This window comes from Danio aesculapii, chromosome 22 (assembly GCF_903798145.1).
Source record: "Danio aesculapii chromosome 22, fDanAes4.1, whole genome shotgun sequence".
Taxonomy (NCBI): Eukaryota; Metazoa; Chordata; class Actinopteri; order Cypriniformes; family Danionidae; genus Danio; species Danio aesculapii.
Genome location: NC_079456.1, coordinates 36,859,456 through 36,883,365, shown reverse-complemented (window position 1 = coordinate 36,883,365; position 23,910 = coordinate 36,859,456). Strand labels below are relative to the sequence as shown.

Genomic DNA, 23,910 nt, shown 5'->3' with positions numbered 1-23,910 from the left:
ACCTGGAGGAGTCTTGGAATTTTAACATGCCATTTTCCAGGTCTGGAAAAACAGAAGAAAAATAAATAAATAGTTGAATTAGGGCTCCACGATAATGGAAAAATCTTGACATGATGATATTTAGTATTTCTGTGATGTACATTACGATGTGAACACAATTTCACCAGATGATTTATCAGGTTTATTTGGATTGATTGAGGGGATTTTGCAGAGGAGTGAATCTCCAATAATATATAACAAATAAATGACAAGCAGAGATAAATATAGTACAGATAAAAGGGAATGATAGTTTTCAAGTGTTCCAGGTACAGATATTGAATAATCAACACTGCATAGTCTATATTGTATATTATTTAATCTTTATTAAAGTTATAATAAATGTCTTGTGGCCGGGTGTTTTAAACTCTGAAATATTGAAATGTTCACGCAGTCACAGGTCTTAAAGGGACAGTACACTCAAAGATTAAAATATACTCACACTTCACTTGATTCAATACTAAAGGAGTTATTCAATTATATTCATTTAAAAACAAAGAACTCATAAATGAGGTGGCGCAGTAGGTAGTGCTGTCGCCTCACAGCAAGAAGGTCGCTGGTTCGAGCCTCGGCTGGGTCAGTTGGCGTTTCTGTGTGGAGTTTGCATGTTCTCCCCGTGTTCGCGTGGGTTTCCTCCAGGTGCTCCGGTTTCCCCCACAGTCCAAAAGACATGCGCTATAGTACAGGTGAATTGGGCAGGCTAAATTGTCCGTAGGGTATGTATGTGAGTGAGTGTGTATGGATGTTTCCCAGTGATGGGTTGCAGCTGGAAGGGCATCCGCTGCGTAAAACATGTGCTGGATAAGTTGGCAGTTCATTCCGCTGTGGCGCCCCTGATTAATAAAGGGACTAAGCCGAAAAGAAAATGAATGAATGAATGAATGAATGAACTCATGTGAAGGGTGTGATGAAAACGGTAAGTCATTTTGGGGTGGACTATCTCTTTAAAAATGCATGCAGATGATGAACTTCATTATGATTAAACTCTATATTAAACTATGATTCCAACATTGCATATCCTGCGATGTGACTATTGCGGATGCACACATTGAGATATCGATGCTGAAACTATATATTTTGCAGCTCTAACTTGAATATAGGTTAGTTGTCTTTACGTCTTTTCTGTCCCTGGCCAAAAACCTGCTCTCACATTGTTAGTGCTGTGTAAACATCATCAATATCTATTGTACATGGAGATAACAACAAATGTAAACACAATAGATTGTTGCGTGTGCTATGATATGCTGTAATACATCTTAACGTCATTGCTTTTCTTATTATTTACCATATGTAGACATTACATCATGAAAATGGACTTGAAAGTTCTGGAAAAGTCTTGGCATTTTAGTAGTCACATGTGTATGAACCCTGCTATTGCGTACATATGTTAACGAACTTGAATGCTAGGATTGGATTTGATGTTGATAAGCATGACTTTGTCAAACAACAGCAACTCCAGAAATCAATATGTATGTTTCATACGTTCACACTGCATCATGGGGGTTAAAAACGGCAGCTCTTCAGACGTCTGCATGGCATTGTTCTAGATCCACCTGTCTAAGAATCTCTATTGTTAGACATTGACACTGAATACCAGCGATGTTTCTTTTTCCTGGTTTTAGATTCATCAGGGTGTGCTCGTGCAACAGCGCCGTCGGTCCGGTATTTTCAGTTAATTAAATTGAGTGGCAGTATTAAATCGGCGTAGCATTGATTTAGTTCATAAAACTGAAGGCGGTTTGTGCGAGTGCGGGGGCGGCCGTGGGTGGACGTGTGATTTGTACTTGCAGACCTGCCATATTGCTAATAAGAATTTACCTTTGTCTTCTTCGCAGGGTTTGAAAGCATTTTGGAGGGGCTGTTTGGACCAGGACTCGTAAAAGATCTTACCCTCTTTCAAGGTCAGTGGGATGATTACGGTGATTATTACTTGAAGTCTTGGCAGCGTCTACAGTTTCAGGAAAGATTTCATAACCTGCCATTTAATATTATGATGCATGTGTTGCAGCACTTACACACTTTATTTTGGTGGAGTTTCTCTGATCAGAATCAGAAAGAGCTTTACTCTGAATTGTTGAGACTGAATCTAAAAGAAATGAGTGTCAGACATACCCGTCAACCCTCCCGTTTTCCCTAGGATTCTCCCATATTTTACAGCTCTATCCTGTTATCATCCTGTTAAGGTATTTTCTATGAAGGGTAGGAATAAATATTAAAGCGTAGGGTTGGGTCGATAGCCGATGCCATCGTCCATCACCGATAGACATCACGATGCTGAGCCGGCATAGCGATCCTCCATCCCGCTCCCATCGCAGCAGCAATCCACTCGCAAAAACACACACTCAATCCCCGTTTACACTAATACGTGTAGAAAATGATCCACACTGGCGGTTCTGAAAAGCCCTTCCACACTATACTGCTGAAAACGCACATCACATGACCACACAAACACACACTCTGTCATGCGCTCGTATGAGCTCCAGCAGTCAGCGGGTGCTTTGAGCACTAAACCCCAGAGAGCAGTGCACGTCGGACAGTTTAACAAGGATGTGGCGCTGGATGGCGTCTCACTATAGCTGTTAAACTTGATCTTTAATTAACCTTGTCTCTTTCTAAAGACTCTTCTGTCTTTTGAATCTATTAGGTAACGTGTCACAGCGTCAGTACACTGCTTCAGTCTTTCACTTTCACGCTTGTACTCAGTCATTTTAGCCAAAACCTCAGATACTGCTGGTTTGTTCCTGTTGTGGACGCCATTATACCAACACAGATCACTCTGCCTATTCATGCCAGAGTCCTGTGGTAAAAGTGATTGACAGGTGGTAACTTGTGTGTAGCTTACCTTTTATTGATGATTTAGTTATGGGTCTATTATGAATCTGCGAACATTTTTTGCTATTTCTGCCCAGAACATTGTAAAAAATGCGGATTTAAGCAAAATGATTTTGGGAGTATCATAACTAAAAACCTAATATATTAAATCAAAATATATTACATTTTTTACTTTTATTTACTGTTTACAACGCAAATCCTATTAGATCCATTCATTTGGTAAACAAATCATGTCTCTCACATAATATATCCTCAATGTATCTACTAAAAGACAGAAATTATTCATTCACATTCTTAGTCTCTTTATTAATCTGGGGTTGCCACAGCGGAATGAACTGCCAACTTATCCAGCAACTGTTTTACACAGCGGATGCTGTTCCAGCTGCAACCCATCTCTGGAAAACATCCATACCCTCTCATTCACACTCATACACTATGGAAATTTAGCTTACCAAATTCACCTGTACCGCTTGTCTTTGGACTGTGGGGGAAACTAGAGCAAACCCACGCGAATGCAGGGAGAACATGCAAACTCCACACAGAAACGCCAAGTGACCCAGCCGAGGCTCGAACCAGCGACCTTCTTGCTGTGAGGCGACAGCACTACCTACTGCGCCACCGCGTCACCAGACAGAAATGATTACTTTTTAATAGTCAGTAATATTACTGAAATTAATTTAAAAACTCAATAAATATATAAGTTTACACACAACTAAATAAATAGACTCAACGATGGGCTGGAAATCTGCGCATTTCTGCCTGCACAGATTCCGTGTGGGCCTAGTTATGGGTAAAACTAAGATCATGCGGGTCAGGTAGTTGAAACGGTAGGCTACAAATAATGAATTCATTATGGATTAATTAATTATTCATAAATTATTAATTCACCACCGCCTACGACGGCACTGCCATCGTCCATCGCGATGGTTTACATTAGACATCGTACGATGCCAAATTGTTCAACATCGCATAACCCTTTTAAAGAGCCAATCCTGCCTATATGCAACCCATACCACCAGGGCATGCCCCTTGCTCTTAAATGTGAGTCTGTTCTGTGTTTTCATTTTATTTAGGCATGAAAACACTGAACTAAATATAAAAATGGCAGGATTCCCTTCCTTACCATTACAGGCACCGTCACACCTCCTATGCAATCCTCAAAACAGTCGGTTCATCTAGCGGTGTAAGACTGTAAGACGCACTCCATAGTGATAAACAGACAGTTTCCCAAAATGATTCTGTAATGGTACACATGATTTGAACAAACAAACACATATCAATAATAATAACAACAACAAAAACAACATCTAAACATGTCGATCTTGGTGGGCTTTCTTTTAAACACAACAAATTTTGTCCTAAATGAGCATAAAAAGTAAGAAAAGCAATGCTTTCATTATAGATCTGTGCGTTTTTAAAGTGACACCTCTGTTATTTAATGAAATCAAACGAAAATCTTGATGAGGGAGATTTATTCGCTGCTCTTTAAGGGTATCGCTTATTTTCCCATCCTGATGTTGACTGGTATGGTGTCAGAGCATGTTCAACATTACATTGAAGGATGTTTGAATATCTAGGTTAATATCTAATGTTAACTACAGAACATTGTTATGTCGAATATCTGATTAAATCTAACTTAACATTAACTCATAGGTGTGAAAACCTGAAAACACGTGGTGTTGAAAGTTTGTGCAGCGTTATATAAACCATGTTGTAAACAATAACAATAGTTCTAATGTATTTTCTCTATTACATTTTTAATTTCCATCGCTCCCAAGAATCCACAAAGGTCCATGTGTTGATAAATACATGTTATAGGAGTGGTTTTACCATTAAGATATGATTAAACTGCCTCTTGTTACAGTTATAACATAGTTTGGCAACAAGCAGGAAATGTTCATGGACCAATGACATCTCCACATGGAAATGGTCTATAGACAAACTATTTATTGATGATAATCAGTCCAAATCTATCTTCTAAAAAAATAAATATTCTTTCGAAGTTTAACAAAATTCATAATGAATTTTACAGGATATTTTTGACACAAAACCTCAGGACTCTATTTCAGGCCTATTTATAAATTCACTAAATGCAATAAACCTGATTGCTTTTTAGCAGGTCAACCATGAAGCTGGAAAATAAGTTGAAATCTTTCTGATGCTGTGCATAATTATTTGTTTAAAATAAACATTCACGAGTCGAAGCCAAACTTAATGAACTAAACAACAGTCTATTTTAAGCCCTTGATTCATACAGTGCATCAGTGTAATCACACATTAACAGGTTACCAGAAAATGTCTAAACTGGGTGTTTCTGTAGGTTTGCATAATTAATTGTTCGCTAAAAAGAAGCACGCATGAGCCTAAAGAATCAGATTTAATTCAATTTAAACACTCTTATTTTCGCAAGTATGAGAATGAAATATAAACCTTACATTGCTGATTGCTCTTTTTTTTGCAGCAGCAGCAGCACTTGAAGTGCAAATTAAATCTTCACACAGTGAACAGAACTGTTCTGGAAGGAAAAAGTAAATAAAATAAAAGTTGAAACCTGATTAACTCACGAAAATAAGTCAAAGTAACATCACAACACGTTGTCTTGACTTTTTGATCATACTACCTGTCGTCTTTTGTTCTGGTGTACCTCAGGACTCTATTTGAAGCCCTTTTGTAAATTCACTAAATGTAATGCATCTAATTACATATTAAGCCAGAAAATAAGTTCAAATCTTTTTGTTTCTGATGGTATGCATAAATATTTGTTCAAAATAAACATTCACGAGTCGAAGCTGAACTTAAACTAAACAACAGTCTATTTTAATTCAGTTCAATTCGTTTATATCTCTGGCGCTTTCACAATATAGATTGGGTCGCAGCAGCTGAACACTGGAGTTCTAGTAAACTGAAACAGAGTCAGTCCAGTTTCCAGAGTTGAAGTTCAGTTCAGTGTGGTTTAATAATCACTGCTGAGAGTCCAAACACTGACGAGCAAATCCATCGATGTGCAGCTCCACAAGTCCCAAACCAAGCAAGCCATAGGCGACAGCGGCGAGGAACAAACTTCACCAATTGACGAAAGTGAAGGAGAAAAAAAACCTTGAGAGAAACCAGGCTCAGTCGGGAATGACCATTTCTCCTCTGACCAAACTTCTTGTGCAGAGCTGCAGTCTAGGCATCTTATTTTAAGCCCTTGATTCATTCTTTAAATCAGGGGTCTCAAACTCCCGGCCTGCGGGCCATTTACGGCCCGCACTCCTCCTCCCTCTGGCCCGCAACTGACGTCAACAATATAACGAGAACTGGCCCGCCAAAACATATGTTTTTCAATCACTATCATTGTTGTGCAGTAGCATCTAGCCACATGTGGTTTTGACCCGCCACCTATTGGACATTTAAAGTACTGCAGTACTCTATACTGTATTTTACTTTCGTTTTTTCTCTGCGTTTGGTTGAAAGTAGCGCACATGCAAATTATTTCTGTGGCTGATTTAAACCTTGAAATGAATGCGGTACATTTTTTTACTAAAGCTCTATTTTTTTGTAAATATTCAAGGGTCGTTTGATTATTATCAGTTTTATACCACCTGTATTGTGTTGAACATGCACATCTTCATGGCTTACACATTATGCTGATGGTGTAACACATATGCTAATTCTGCTAATATTCAAATAGTCTCATTTAATAGATTTTCCTAATAAGGGTTGTGAGATTTCTATGACAACTGTGCACATTTTACTGCTGGCTGAATTGAACATGTTAAAGTAAATGTGAATATATATATATATATATATATATATATGTAATTTCCCAAAGAAAGAAAGATGCCAAGAAGAACAATTGCCAGTAAAGTTACCCAAACTGTTTCTGCTGTTCTTCGCTGTCTGTTAAACTTTTGGTAACGCAACAATTGGTTGGGACAGAATAATAATATTAATTATTATCATCATCATGACTATTTAAATATCAAAATGCTAATTTAAACAGCCACAGATATATTTGTTATATTTTATAGCAATAAACCTGCTGATTCGCATCATCACTGGTGACTGGTAATGCTTGAAATATAAACATCCAGCCTGATCTCACGAGAAAACGTAAGTATTTTACGTTTTGACAGTTTAGTGGCTAATTCGTATGAATTCGTACGAGTTCAGTCGTACGAAATGGTACGATTTTAAAAAGGAGGCGTGGCACCTAACCCCGCCCCTAAACCCAACCGTCATTGGAGGATGAGCAAATCGTACTAAATTGTACGAATTAGATCGTACGAATTAGCCACTAAAAAAAAAAGTTACGAATTGCCGTGAGATTGTGTTGGAACATCAGGTCTGTTGTCCTAAGATGCATCAATTACATCACTTTTTTTTCTTGTGGTTGAATGTTGAAACGGCCCTCCTATGAGCTGTCAGTCACTGAAGTGGCCAATTAGAGTTTGAGACTCCTGCTTTAGAGACAGTATAATTACACATTACCAAAACTGGGTGTTTCTGTAGGTTTGCATAATTAATTGTTCGCTAAAAAAAGCACGCATGAGCCTAAAGAATCAGATTTAATTCAATTTAAACACTTTCACAAGTACGAGAATGATATATAAAGCTTACATTGCTTATTGCTCTTTTTTTTGCAGCAGCACTTGAAGTGCAAATTAAAACTTCACACAGTGAACAGAACTGTTCTGGAAGGAAAAAAAGGTCATGTGTTTTTACTTGTGTTGGCAATTATTTAGTCAGAGCAATGCTTCTCGCAAGCGTAGCCTAAAATTCACACAGCTGCAAAATAAATGGCCTTTCAGATACAAGTGCGAACACACTTCCAAAGTTAAGTGAATATTAATAGATGTTCGTTGATAATTCATGGGTTAAAGATGAAAAGCCGAATCCAGCTTTAAATTTGGCTTTTGAAGCAGATCCCAAACTGCGATCTTTGACCCACATTCATTTCTGCTCATCTCTGGGCTGTAGTCATTTCCTAGATCAGTAGCGGTTCGTTCTGGCTTTTGGTTTTCTTTAATAACGCGTGACGGTTTGATTGCTTGTGTCAGATGTCACAACATTTCTTTTTTTAGTCATCCCTTTGCCGTCTCTTAATAGCCTTGTTCTCAATTCTCATTTCTTAATTATGAAATAAATGAACACATCCGTGCATCACATCTGCTTTAATTTACCTGTCACACAGATGAAGTCCTACAATGGCAGATTTTCTCCTCTTTGGTTATTTCTTTTTTTTTTTCAGTCACTCGGTCAAGAGACGGCAACACCTAAAAATAAACAGAATGTACTTGTCATGTGATTGTTAGCTAGCGGCTATAATCAGACACAGAGCTGAACATGTAATCCGTCAAAGATCATAACAAAGAAGAATATTTAAAGAGGTCGCATATGGGGTCAACTTTATCGCTTCAATTCTCCCCCAAGGACCACTAAGGGTCGTCAAGGTTTCCTTACACCAAAAAGCATTGTAGTATAGTTTCTCATGACCATTCTCCATCCCCCTCAGAATTAAATGGGTCGTTTTTGTCTGTGTCTGTGCTTTTGCACATGATTCCTGTCCATGATTTGTTCAGCATTGTCTTTAAAATTTTTCTGACAGAACTAAATCATGTAATTGATTCAATTTTTGAATCTGTTGAAAGCACAATAACATGCAGTTACATGAGTGATTCTCTAAAAGTAAAAACTTTAAAAAGTACATTAAAATAATGCTAAATAAATAGTGAAGGAAAACACAAATATATTTTGGTTAATAATATTAAATATTATTTGGTGGAACAACCCTGATTGGTCAAAATAACACATATTTTGCATGATTTCAGACATTTAAACTCATTACATGAATTTTAATTGTTAATTTGCTACTTAGCGTTGTTTTAAATATATATTTATTTAATTCAACACATTATCTCATGACAATTTGCATCTTTTTGATTTAGTGGCTAATTCGTTTTAATTTGTACAATCTCATTCAAACAATTTAGTATGAATTTGCTCATCCCAAATGACGGTTGGGTTTAGGGGCGGGGTTTGGTGCCACACTTCCTTTATAAAATCGTACATTTTCATACAACTGAACTCGTAGGAATTCGTACAAATTAGCCACTAAACTGACAAAACAACACAATCTCACGGCAATTTGTATCTTTTTAATTTAGCGGCTAATTCATAATTCGTACAATCTCATTCAAATAATTTAGTATGATTTGCTCATCCCCCAATGACGTATTGGTTTAGGGATGTGGTTTGGTGCCACGCCTCTTTTTTAAAATCGTATGTTTTTGTACAACTGAACGTGTAGGAATTCCTACAAATTAGCCACTAAACTGACCAAACACTATCTTACGGCAATTCGTGACTTTGATTTAGTGGCGAATTCGTACGATCTCATTCGTACAGTTTAGAACAATTTGCTTTTACCCCAATAACAGTTGGGTTTAGGGGCGGGGTTTGGTGCCACGCTTCCTTTTAAAAAAATCATACATTTTTGTACGACTGAACTCCATAGGAATTCATACAAATCAGCCACTAAACTGACAAAACAACACTATCTCACGGCAGTTAGTATCTTTTTGATTTAGTGCCTAATTCGTATCAATCCGTACAATCTCATTCAAACTATTTAGTATGATTTGCTCATTCCCCAATGGGTTTAGGGGCGGGGTTAGGTGCCATGCCCTTTTTTTTATTGTATATTTTCATACGATGATTTACTCATCCCCCAATGACGATTGGGTTTAGAGGTGGGGTTTGGTGCCTAAAAAATTATACGTTTTCATGCAACTGAATTCATATGAATTGTACGATCTTATTCGTACAATTTAGAACAATTTGTTTTTCCCCCCAATGATGGTTTGGTTTAGGGGTGGGGTTTGGTGCCACGCCTCCTTTTTAAAATTGTATATTTTCGTACGACAACTCAAATTTGTACGAATTTGTAAAATACTTGGGTTTCCTTGTGAGATCAGACTGCAGAAACACAACAAATCTAAAAGGTTTAAATGGTAACAGTAAGAAAACAAAAACTAATACCATATATAAACTAAACTATAAGAGTAAAATATACTAGTAGTTAATAAAATGTTCAGCTGAACCCATCTTTACCCATAAAACAATCTTTCTTACTTTGATTTTCATGCAATCTACTTAGAGTTTGAAACGATGTGGTTGTCTATTCAAAAGTATATTCTCCTTTAAAAACACCTGGTTTCGTCTTTTCCCCCCCTTGTGTACCTCAGGGCTCTATTTTAAGACCTTCTGTCGTTGTAATTCTCACCATACACAGCACATCAGTCTGATTATACATTAGTGGATCACCCATAAAGCTAGAAAATGTTCAAACCGCCTGTTTAGAAGTCATACATAAAGCTTAGCTCAGAAAAACAAATCATGAATCCTTCAATTTAGTTAAATTATAAACGCTTTGTTTGCATCAAGCATGTAATATAAACCATAGATCGCTAATGCAGTTCAGTCTATTAATAAAAACTACAGTAGCTACTCATGCAAAACACAATTATTATTAATAACTGGCTGATATGTTTGCTGTCATGTGTATTTACTGCTTGATAGCTACTTAACTAACACCAGTTGTTTTGCTCTTGCAGATTGCGAGCCTGAGGGTGTGTCAGATTGGTCGTTTAATGAAAATTGTCTCTTTTGCTGCTTAAGACGTGAAAAAGTGAAGGTAATTAATCTCGCTCTTGTTTTTTCTTATCCTTCTTAATTTCCACAAACAATGCATTAGCAATTTCACATTTCACCTCGAGTCATGCTATGTTTATAACCGTGCCGCGCTTTAAATGCACAGAGATGTAGTAGCTAGGTCATTTGTTCTGAAAGAAAACAGAGTAGACGACGCTTATTAATGCACAAAATGTTCATCAGTGCAATGACAGGTAATTATTATTGTAACGGTTTGTTAATCTTTAGATGTGACAGACGGATTGCAAATTACCTAAAATACTGGCAATCATCGGCCCTGGGGACTTTCTCTACAACAAACCTCAAACCACTCGGCATATTTTGCCGGCTTTGAAATTGAAATGTGCAGCTTTTATAGTAAAATATGCATTTTTTTAGCTACAAAACAAATCTGACAGGTACTTTCATACAACATGGCCATATTTCACTGAACACACTGCACCTAAAATCTGCATTCACACTAGAAACTTTTGCTGAGAGAAATTTTGAAGCCTGACCTGAAAGTTAAAAATAAGTCTTAAAGGCTTGGCGTTTGAATAAGTGTTAGTTTGAAAAGCTTGAAAGCCTGCAATTGAAGATTTGAAGGTCAGTGCTGTCTATCAGACGGAGTTATTTTAGAGTAATTTGGGTTTTTTCTTCTTCCTCCAGGAAAATTTGGTTGGTTTGAACAACCAAGTGTTATCAGAAGCGGACGGCTTCAATCAAGAGCAGTCCAACATTAACAAACTTGAGAAGCAAGCAGAGGATTTCCTCAATGTTGTCTTCTATAGAAAGGGTAAGATCATCTGTTTGGACTTCATAAGAGAGCATTAAAAAACTGAAACCAAACTGGTTGAAGATTGTATGAAAATAACACCTTATAGTTTACTATGGTAAGGGGGAGTTGTAAAGGTTTTCCCTTTATTATCCCCTAAATAAAAGAGGAGAGTGGGAATGAAAGTACCATTTTTCATAAAAATAAAAATCTATTTTTTAAAACAGAGATGCCCAAACTAGGGCCTGCGGGCCAGAGTTGACCCATGGTAAGCTTTGATTTAGCCCGCCATCCCATCTGAGAAGAGAGGCAGGATGATGGGGACTACTTTTCTTTTCAAATCTAATGTAATCTTTTGTTTGCTTGTTTGTTTTATTCGTAAAAGCCAGATGAAAATTAAATGCTTCAGTTCAATAGTATAAATGAATCTGATTCAGTTTAAATGCACATACCTGATGGATAGATGACAATGCAGAGACTTTAGTAAAGCAGAATCTGCCTTTGCCTTGATTTGCTTACCAGTGTATTCAGCATTAAACTCCAGTGTTATGTTTTTATTGCAATGAGTTATCATTTTAAACGTTATACTGCATTAGTTTACACGATTAGTAATGTCTTTTACATTTATTTTTACATTTAAATGAGGAAATTACCCATGGCCACTTTAATGTAGTATAGTTTGGTTTATCCTCAGCCTATGATATTAGTTTTTTTGGCCCTTTATACGAAAAAGTTTGGGCACCCCTGTTTTAAAAGATATTGGGTGCGTTCGACTTGAACCATGGCTGCAGCCGGTGATCAACATGATTAGCTGAGTGCAGGCGGGGGCGGAGTTGAAAACGGAGCCGTTAAGCCAGACACTTCGGGGCTCAAAGTCAGCGGCAGTCATGATGACCGACCACAAGGCGTCATCATCTTCTTTTTTTATATATAACAACAAAAGATTTACAGTATAGATAAAACAGAATACGGTCTCTACAAACTATAGTTCACTTTAAACAATAAGGGAATTATGAATTAAATATATTACAAACGCAAGAGAGAAATAAGGGGAAACGAGAGGGGAATATAAACATATAAACATATAAACATGTAAACAGCCCTATTAAATACAAAGCAATAAGCACAAATTTTAGGAGTTTAAACATTACACTCTAGGCTAACAAACGTTCTGCACCGTCAAAGGCACCTGTGGTAGCACGCAAAAAGCAGAGGAAGATGCTGACCATCGTACAAAAAGTTGTGCTGCTGTAGGACGCCATTATGGAGTAAATAAATGGTTTTGATCTTTGGTTTCATTCTAGAATACTGGACTTAATTTTCTGTGAAGGTTTGAGCTTTGAGAGTGTTTAAACAAGAGAGAAACGTGTGGAAATGTTAATGTCTGTCTGAGAAAAGTGTGCAGTGAAGGGTTTTACAGGCTTAAAACATCTAGAATAATTGGAAAAAATAAAGTGCACTACTTCATGGATTTTGTCTATTGGGGGTGATTCTTAGAACGCAACTCGATTAACGTACGAGATGCGTACGCTATTAACGAGAGACCACTGTACTTAAGTAATATATAGATAATATAATGATGATGTTACAGAAATCCATTTTAAAACAATTTAAATCATCTTCATAGTTCTATATATCCTTACACATATGAATTATGAGTTATGTTTAAAAGTTTTCATTAGACTTTCACTCCCAGCATCTTTTGTTTAATGCACCTCAGGGCTCTATTTTAAGACCTTTGAGTCAATTTATAAATGCACTAAATACAAATATAACAGTCTAATTGATATCAAACTCAAGCTGCGGTCACACTGGGCTTTGTGTGTGCGAAATTCTGTCGTGCGGCGCTGCGAAAAGGGGCGGGATTAAACAAGATGATTAGACATTAACAAAAATTTAAGGGATTGCTCCCCGTTTCACATTTCTGCTCAGAGAGGTCCTGTTTTGATTGTGGATTGGTCTCACACAGTCAAGTGATGCGATTTCGCAGGTCAGAGTTCACCAAGCTTGAACTTTGCACCGCAGCAACTTGCGAAACTTAGCGCATGACCCTGCGTTTCCGGTCTGACGTATTCGCGTGCGTTTGAATGGAAGTCTATGGGAAGAAAAGCCCAGTGTGACCGCAGCTTTGAAACTAGAAAATATATCCAGTATATTCAACTGATGTGTTTCTGAAGGCGTACAATATTGTTCATTCAAAATAAGCATTCATGAACCGAAGCCCAACTCATTAAATGACCAATTTAGTTACTCGACCACTAAAAGGCCAAAACCTTTCCCGCTGCAGCTTTAAATAAACTCTTCAGATTATGAAACTTGCTTTACGACCTTTTTTTGGTCCACTAAATCTAAATTTCTATCAAAACACCCAGTTTTTGTTCTGGTGTACCTCAGGGCTCTATTTGAAGACCTTTGAGTCATTTTACACAAGATACAAATATACCAGTCTAATTGAAATCAAACTTAAAACTAGAAAATATATTCAAATGATGAGTTTCTGAAGTCATACAACATTAATTGTTCATTCAAAGTAAGCATTCATGAACCGAAGCCCAACTCATTAAATGAGCAAACAGCAATCCTCCACAAGTAACTCGACCACTAAAAGGCCAAAACCTTTCCTGCTAAAGCTTTAAATAAACAGTATAGATTATGAAACAGGTTTTGGTCCACTCAAACTAAATATCTGTTAAAACACCCTCAGTCTTTGTTTTGTGTGTACCTCAGGGGTCTATTTGAAGACTTTCGGTTGTTTTAGAAATATACAAAATACAAAATGTACCAGTGTAATTGAAATCAAACTTAAAGCTAGAAAATGTATTCAAATGATGTGTTTGTGAAGGCATGCATTATCAAATAGCAATGCATGCTGTTGTAAAGCAAGTAACTCGACCACTAAAAGACCAAAACCTTTCCTGCTGCAGCTTTAAATAAACAGTTTAGATTATAAAACATGTTTTACAGCCTTTTTTGGTCCACTGAAGCTAAATTTTTGTTAAAACACCCAGGTTTTGTTCTGGTGTACCTCAGGGCTCTATTTGAAGACCTTAAATCATTTTGTACCAATGTTTGATGTTCCAGTCTAACTCCTCATTAGCAGGTCAATCATATATAATCAAATAATCAGTTTAACCTGTGTGTTCGTGAAGGTATAAATGATCGTGTTCAAAGGAACGGTTTCTTAGCATAAATCATCCAATTCAATCACTCTTCAACACATTTCTCCAATGAATAAGCCTGGAATTTAAAGGTTAAACATTGCCATTGCTTGCGTTGCTGGCAGCCTGTGTTTGATGCTTTTATTTGTCTTACTCTAAAGGAAACCGTCTTTCTGTTTTTGAAGTCTGCAAATCTTTACTGCCCTGTAGGAAATGTTTTCACAGGCTTGTCTGCCAAATCCTGCTTTGATTTTAACAATGGCAGTAACCAAGAGGATTGTGAAACCTGTATTGCGCAACAACCCAGCGTTATGGGATATAAACTGTATAATACGGGAGAATTTATGCAAGAGGTACTTCTAGTGCAATATTAACTTGTGTTTACCTTGCAGTTCAGGAATAATATTGCAAAATACATGAGATGTTTGTTCTAATGTGTGTGTTTTTAGTATGATTGTTAAATAAAACACTGCCTAGAATGCTGCGATAAAATATGTTGCATGCTTTTTTTCTGTGTAAGAACCCAGCAAGCATGTTTTAATCTATAAAAGATGTCTAATAGACGTCTAAACGGACATCTTGGCTAAAACTAGGCAAAATTTGGGCTGTTAGCGAAAATCTAATAGACATCTAAGAATAGGCCAAAACTAGACTAGTCATCAAATAGACAGACTTTGTGTGTGGTCATTCATTTCTGTTTATTTGACGACTAGTCTAGTTTTGGGCTATTCTGAGATGTCTATTAGATTTTCGCTGACAGCCCAAGTTTAGCCTTGTTTTAGTCTGCATTTAGATGTCTATTAGACGTCTATTAAATAGAAAATTGTTTGCTGGGAAGATGCATAACAAATCAAACGCTCGACTGAAACTATGAAGCATGTTTTGAGCAAAAACATCATCATGTGTGGTATTTGCACATACTTTCAGGTTTGACATGTACAACGTTTTCTTTAAAGGGCTGTAGTTCACCAAGAAGCTACACAAACAGCTGTCAATATCGCACAGAATGATTACTTGCGAGTTGACTAACGTTATCACGTTGATATCACATGCGATATTTTGTGTAGTTTGACAGAGAACTTTGGCTTTGTGTACGCTGCTCCAGATGAACACAGGTGCCGGAGGTTGACCGCTGGTTACAGAGCCGGTGTTCTGCCGATCTGTGCTGCTTCCTCAGAATGTGCTACTTAATCCGTCATGCTTCATCTACCAAAACAGGGTTAGCACATCTTGTCAGCTTCAAATGTTTATCAGAATGAACTACCACATTAAATAAAGATGTAAAAACAGGGGTAGCGCATATTGTCAGCTTCAAATATCTATCGAAATTAGCTACTACTCTATTGAACAATGTAGAAAAAGGTGCAGCAGCTTCAAACGTCGATCAGCGTGAACTACTGCCTTCATTTATTGATGTGGTTTCTGGCTTTTCTCTTAATGAATCAAGCTCAGACTGGGGTTATGAATATCAGAAGAATATACTTTATTGGAATATTTCCCAAAAAAGCAGAGATGTCCATAAGCAGTAGTCTCACTCCAGGACAATCCAGTGTCCCTCAAATTAGCTATCCCCTTTATCCTTGCTTCCTCCCACCTTTGTGTTTTCACAGCTGTTTACTGGTTCAACAGGCCTCTTCCAGCTCCTACTCCTTTACGACCCCTATTTAAAGACCACTCTTCTTGTTGGCCCTTATAATGAACAGATCTAATATAATCATCACTGTTTTTCCACATACAGTTCACATTTGGTAATCATGACTAGCATCTGTTTCAAACATCTAAACTGGACTCTTCTCCCCCATACAGTATGTGTCTTGAATATACATGACAGTTTCAACATGTGTTGTATACATTTCATGCCTTTCTGACACAGATGGATCTCAATGCATCCCCAAGTCCCCTCTCATGCTCTTTTATGACCCCTTTGCCTTAACCTATCACCTGTTTTCAAAGATATATAATGGCAGATACGTAGGGCCCTCCGCTCACCCAATTAAATGTGTCTTCATATAGGTTTAGTAAATAAAAATCTTCATTATTTCATTAGTTTTAGATTTAATTTGTAAATCTACCACAGTGGTAGTTCATTCCGATGCTGACAAAATGCGCTACCCCTGTTTGTACACCCTTCTTTAAGGAGGTAGTTCATTCTGATGGACATTTGAAGCTGACAAGATGTGCTAACCCTGGTTTTTTAGGTGAAACATGACAGATTGAGCTAACAGTAGCACATTCTGAGGAGATAGCACAGATCGCCAGAACACCGGCTTTATAGAGAAATGAATACTAGTATGTTGAAGAATATCTAGTCAAATGTTAAATACTGTGATCATAGCAAAGACAAAAGAAATCAGTTATTAGAGATGAGTTATTAAAACTATTATGATTAGAAATGAGTTGAACAAAACCTTTCCATTAAACAGAAATTGTGGGGAAAAAAATATACAGGGGGGCTAATAATTCAGACTTCAACTATATGTATTATATAAATAATAAGAATAACACCGGCTCATTTCATCATTTCAGACCTCCCAAGATTTACAGACCCCCACATTCCTCTAGTGGCTCGTGAGATCATGCAGCGAATGATCCGACAGTTCGCTGCCGAATATACCTCAAAAACCAGCTCAACTCAGGACGTACCCCAACCCCAGTCCCAGCCCAACGGCACCAAGGACCAAAGCCTGCCGAAAGCGCCCTCGCTGGAGCCGGACGCCGGTACCGGCACCGCTGCCTCCGCACAGAACCCCGTCCTCAGCAAACTTCTCATGGCAGACCAGGACTCGCCGCTGGACCTCACCGTTAAAAAACCAGACTCAGAGCCCAGCGAACAAGGTCAGACTCGCATTTATTATGAGCTGAAACTATTGCTTTTCTAGAATTGAGCCATTAATCTTCACGTCAGCAGATTTTACACACACACACCACAACTGTTTTTGGTATGTGTATTCTGAAGCTTTGAATAAAAGGATTTGTTATATAATTTGCCTCATAGGTTGTTTTCACATGACGTCACTGATGACGCGCGAGACTCAGATGGAGGGCGGGAAGTGATCCTTCAACATAGAATGCTCCAGAATACTGTAGAATAGTCAACGGATGAACTCTAATAATGTAAACTGAGGTGCATCGTTATGGTGTATAATAACTGAAGCCTATTGAATAATTTGTTTATTACTACAGTTGTGTTGTACTACAGCAACAATATAATACAACGACAGATTAATTCAAGTAATTATCTATAGTATGCTTCCAAACACCATTTGTATAGTATTTACTATAGTATTTCTCATGTAACATAATTATACAGTATCTACCGCTTCGATTACAGGCAAATATATGTTAGTTCAGTAGAAAACTCAGCCCTCTTCATGATATAAGGATCATGCCCATTATATCTGGTTGAGTTATGGTATAAATCGCAAAAATACAGACTTTCCTCGGAGTCTCCCATTCAGTTTTTTTACTTCCTTAAAAGACTGAGTTTGATAAACTGCATGAGCCTGTCTGACTGTCAGTGAATGGCAAAATGCAAACATCCCTTACCTCGAAACTCTGTGCATTATAAGAAAAGGAACACACACTGTGTGAAGTCGGAAGTGTAGCATGTATTCAATACAGGCTTTTGCGCAGCGACGCTACTTTGTCTTTCGTGAAATGCAGTTGCCATTTATTGTATTGTAAATCGGACTCAGAGTTAAGATGTTGTTCTTTTATCCCACGTGGATGCTAAAGGATAAACAAGAGACCAAGACCTTGAGTATGGTGAGAATGAATGAATGAAAGCTTCTAAAATTGACTGAGACACATCCCCTTTATGCCCAGTAGGCCTACTTTGTGTTTTATTTGCTAATGTAAGCTATTTTAAAAAGATAAGTATAATGTACAAAACTATACATTAACTGTAGTACTTCACCTATACGCTTGATAAGCTTTTTATATTAATGGACAATGCACCGATATTGAGGTTTCACAATGTTTTACAACACTTTATTTGAATATACTAAGCTTAATTTATGATTACATTGAATCTAAAATATCAGAAGTGACAACACTGAGATTTAATTAATGTCAGTTTTAATGTTATTGATTAATGCACTAACTTGACAGATTTCATTCATTCATTTTCCTCCTGCTTTAATCACAGTGGAATGAACCGCTACTTACTTGACAGATTTATATATTTTTAATTTCAGGTGGTTTGTGTAATGTGTTTTATGTTTGGTAAAATAATTTCTAATTGCATCTTTAGTGATTTTTCATCTAATTACATGGTCTTGTCGCAATAGGTGGATTTAGAGGTTTTTGCACAAAAAAGCACAAGTGGATTTAGCTGGTTTTGACAAAAACTACCTTGTTAAAAACCAAAGAATTGTCTAAAGTGACATAAAAAATAAAATAAATAAATAAATAAATAAAAGAAGCTAATAACCTTATTACCTATAAAATGAAACTTCTGGACCCAATTTTAGGAGCCTGATAGAAAATGCTCATTTACAAGAAGAGGTCTGATGGATTTAGAGGGTCTTGCATCTGAACACGTAAATATTGTGTAAAAGGACTATACAATGATCAAATAATTAGCTTAAAAGTAGAAACTTGATTGCTTTGATAGAATGTTTAATGAATTGTCTGTAGTTTGGTCTTAAATATGATGTGTTTTTTTATTTGCAGATGGAGTCCTTGACCTCTCGACTAAGAAGAATCACAGTCATGGTAGTGTCTCACTGAAAAGCTCTCATGGTTTCTCAATCATGCCCACCATTAAGGGGTAAGAGTTTTTGTTTTTCCCCCATGGCTAAAACTTAAAGCTTTGCGTTTAGATCTAGCATAAAGACGTCTAAAGTAAATTTAATTAGTAATGTGCATTGATAAGAGCTTCATATAGATAACTTTAGATGCAATCTCAGTATTTAGATTTTATTTAGCCCTCAGATTCCAGATTTTTAAATGGCCAAATATTATCTTGACACACTTTATTTTGACGGTCCGTTTGTTGAATTTAAGGTACATTGCATCTACAAGCCAATTAATTCTCATTAGACTGTTAGGTTATTGCTAGTATAAGTTGACATGTACTTGCAAAGTTTCTTATAGTCAGTTAATTGTCTGTTTAGCAGCAGTATCAGCAGATATTAAGCAGACAGTCTACTAATACTCTAATAGATCATCAAAATAAAGTGTTAACTATTGTCCTAACAAAACACACGTCAATGGAGATCATATTCTGCTTTCAGATGATGCATAAATATGTATATAAAGTTATGACTGGTTTTGTGGTCCTGTGCCACAACTGAGAACTGAACAAACTCCCAGTTTTATTATTAAGGGCTTTAATCCAAATCATTTAATAAAGATATTGCTGCACCACTGTTTCAAATGCTAAATAATTACAGAAATTTAAATGGTAATAACTATTAAGGACTCAAGTACATACAATACCCCAAAACTTCCTCTGTAGAGTGAAATGTGTGTGTTTCCTGTGCACGCATGCAGTCTTACAGTAATGACCTTCATTTTTACAGTGGGTAAGGATTGCATTGGATAATTTAGTAATGCTTGAAAGGATAAAGGAGCCAGACTAATCTGAGTGGAGTGTCATCAGAGCACAATGGTGACAGTCTTATGGACATCCTCTTGTGGGAACTTCAATTTCCAACCTAGAAGATCCATGTTAGGTTTCTTTTCTGTGCTAAGGCACTCTACGGTATGGAGAGTATTGGAAAGTAGTACATTTTCAGTCAAAAGGATCTGGCAAAGTAGTCTCTGCCCACTTGAAAACAAACTATTGAGCTATTCAACCCAGTGGAGCAGTGAACCAGACTTTATCATGGTCTATTCGTTGTTGTGTGTGTTAGTTTGGCCAATTCGTCACAGAATGAGATGGTTTAAACCTGGAGATAAGTTAAAGAGGAAGAAAAGTGAAATTAAATAAATAAAATTTAGTCAGAAGACCGTATTTGCAACAAACCTTGCAAAACAGATGAAAATAAATCTATTGACGAAGCCTTGATTCTTGTTCAGAATGATCAAATAATAATAATAATAATAATAAGCCAGAAATTCTGAGAAACAACTGATACGGTCATGTGCAAAAGTTTCACCCTATGAAATTCAACTGTTTTCATATCAGTATATAAAAAATTATCTGATCTTTGGCGCGTCTTTTAGGAAAATAAAACCTTAAAAGAACAACAAAAATATGTCGTTTGCAAAAAATAATTCACATTCACTATAAAAAATGCTGGGGTCCACAAGAATTTTGTTTTGGGACAACATTAAGGAATTAAGTTCACTTATCGGTTTACAAATTTATTTTGATTGAACTCAAAACACTTAGGTTGTACAGTATTGAGCACAAGATGTTGGAAACAACTACCCATGTATGCCGTAATTAAAATAATTTAATCATTATTAATGTTCCAGATTTTGACAATGATAGGATTGGACCTAATAATCTTAATAACTTTTCCCACTAAAAGTCCTGCTTTTTTTCTAGAAGACAACAGAATTTATCATGTCCACTAAGTTCAGGACTTTGTTCCAGTAACCTACCCTGTTCTCACATATGAACATCTTATTTTCTACAAACTAGGCGTTCCCAGAGAGCTGATCACAACTATCGAGATGTTGACGATGAGGACGGCTTGCCACCGAGAAGCTTGCATGATGGGATAAGGGAGAACTGTATTGGCTCTGGACCCCTCAAGCCACCATTGGCCCGCTCACTCCTTATAAAAGAGGAACTCTTGAGCCAGAAACATCGCCTCCTTGGCCAACCAACACCTCTTTCTTTGGCTAGCCTAGAGTCTGTGGGTCTCCTCAACAGCCAAGCCCAGTCCCTCCTGTCCCGTGATGGAGCATGGGGGAAATCCCATCTAGACGGCCTCCTGAAGCTCAAACAAGACCTAAATGACCTGCCTCTTTTCCAGGAGAACCAAGGCGTGTTCACCAAGGGTTCAAAGTCTCATGACACTAGTCCCATCACAGTGAAGAAAGAGCCAGGACATTCCCCTCCGGTGGACCTGAAGATCCCGCAAGTCCGAGGCATGGATCTGTCTTGGGACTCCCACGGGAACACCTCGGATATCTATAGCTACAGCTCTTTAGCGCTGAGCAATGTGCACTCAGAGAACGCGCTCAGCAGGAAACTGAGAGCCATCTTGCCAAAGCAGAGTCGCCGGGCCGCTCTCGGAGGCCTTCTGGATGCAGGAGCCGTAGGCGAGTACTGGGGTGCAGACTTGGACCAGCCATCCTTGGGACCTCAGTACCCAACATCCGATCCCGAGGGAGACCCAACAGGCTCCAAGCAACCTCGAAAGAAACGTGGACGGTATCGGCAGTACAACAGCGAGATTCTCGAAGAAGCCATTGCTGTGGTGATGAGTGGGAAGATGAGCGTTTCGAAGGCGCAGAACATCTATGGCATCCCACACAGCACCTTGGAGTACAAGGTGAAAGAGAGGATGGGCACACTGAAGAACCCACCAAAGAAAAAGCTTAAACTGATGATGAGGGCAGAGGGGCAGGACTCCGGGATCACCGGCGAAACCGAATCCACGTCAACGCCCGCCACCACACCCGTCGCAATGCAAGTGGACGTCTTGCAGGGGACAGGAGACAAAGTCGAGTAGATTACACAGAACACCTCATTTTAAAATGGAGAAAGTTTTAAATTCTGACTGATACAAACAAACAAACAAAAAAAAAACCCTAAAATGATTTGGAATTGGAGGATGGGGCTTTAATTGTGCCAATTTACTTGCAGTATCTGGGTGAGCACAACTGCAGGGATTCATGGGAGGATTTAAGCCTGATAACTGGGGATTAAGAAACAAATTGGCAGTTATCACAGTGGTCGACACTGCAAGCATTTGCTGATGTTTTTTTACAACATAAAGCAACAAATGCGTACTAAAGCCATAAGAGAGTATCGACAGAGACGTTTTATTAAAAAAAAAAAGAGAGAGAGAGAAGCAAGCAGATTAACCCTTTGTTCGCCCCCTTCGTCTGAACTTTGCGAGCTGTGCCCTTAGTGCTCATGCGTTTTGGACGGCATGCCATTTTGAGAAACGAGAAGTGGGGTTTGAAGGGTTTATTATGTGCAAGGCTGGAATTGAACCCTTCGAAAACGAGTCCTCTGATTGGTAGGTTTATGAAAGGATTCATAATCTTTAAATTATTTATTTCAAATGGAGTTGACAAGGATTCTCACCAGGGATCAATCCTAGGCCCGTTTTTCTATTAACAGGTAAACATTTGCGTTCAACTCTTTGTAGTTTCCTCCTTTTATAATCTGCACCATTGAAACAGACCAATTTAGACACGTCCATTTAAAAAAAAAAAGGTAAAATGAAGCTTAAGATTAGTCATTCAGGGATGCATGTTTGTGATGTTGAAAAGATTTTCTTTTTACTTTACTGTAACTAAACTTTTCTTTAACTCTTAACGCTTTCTTTTGCACTACACTTTCAGTCTGGCGCTGGCCAGAGCCTAAATCTGGCAATTAGACCTGATTACCTCGACACTGCTTGCATTACGCACTTACTGTTCTGTCTGGCATACTACATTACTCATTTTACAGTACTATACTCTAGGTGAGAGCCTCGCTCTTAAAAGGTTTCCAACTCCCATGAAGGGACAATGCCGACTTAGAAACCACACAGGACAGGAACGTGTTTTCGATTCACATCTTTCTACTAAAATGAATCGAGGGAGGGTGCGCGCAGTCGATTTTGGGCTGCTCCCTCGTCGCTGCTTATAGTCAGTTGCTGACGTGTATATTTATAAAAAAGAAGAGCATTTTTTTGGCAGAGGGGGTTGGTTTTGGGGAGGGTGAAGCGTAGGGGGGATATGTAGGAAGGGTTATGACCACATAACCCTGTTATATTATAAATTAGCGTTCATTCAGAGAGCCAACTCTAGTCTCTGAATAATTCTTTTCCTCATGTAAAACTCAGGGCAACTGAGACAAATATAGCGATCGTGTGTTTCGAGAAACAATGCATCTTACCTACTTGAACTGGAACCTGTGACACATTCTCAGTCAATGAGTTGAGTCAGGGGCAGGGCTTTATAGGTTGGGTCGAGCTGAGCCATGGATTGCAGACATCAGTGGGATGTGATCATTCATATATATAAAAAAACACCTGGCCAGTTGGAAATTTTCTGAGATCTCTCTGAAAATAGCACTTTGTTTAAAACGAAAAGAAAATACAAGCGGATATGTTTGGGTGTGTGATTTTAAAGTAGCTTTCGCAGTAGCAGATAGCATAAAGATGACTTGTGAGATCCAAAAGAGCGAGCGTTCGGTGACCTCAAGACCCAAACATGCTCATTCTTGTTTTGAAAGAATTACCTCTTCAATATACAGTGGTCGACAGCTTGAATCCTCAGATTTGTCTAGTGTTGCCTCACTGTTTATTGTCACATCGC

General features: G+C 37.8%; 1 protein-coding gene across 1 annotated transcript in view; it reads left to right on the top strand.

The window, feature by feature from the left end:
* lcor (ligand dependent nuclear receptor corepressor) overlaps positions 1-23,317 on the top strand; it is a 73,997-nt gene extending 50,680 nt beyond the window's left edge. The window contains exons 2-7 of the mRNA XM_056448607.1: positions 1,872-1,937; positions 10,467-10,546; positions 11,212-11,338; positions 17,002-17,310; positions 19,150-19,246; positions 21,071-23,317. Of these exons, the coding sequence (XP_056304582.1) occupies positions 1,872-1,937; positions 10,467-10,546; positions 11,212-11,338; positions 17,002-17,310; positions 19,150-19,246; positions 21,071-22,109 (1,718 nt within the window). The 3' untranslated portion in view covers positions 22,110-23,317. The remainder of the gene's footprint in view (positions 1-1,871; positions 1,938-10,466; positions 10,547-11,211; positions 11,339-17,001; positions 17,311-19,149; positions 19,247-21,070) is intronic.
* The last annotated feature ends 593 nt before the right edge of the window (positions 23,318-23,910 follow it).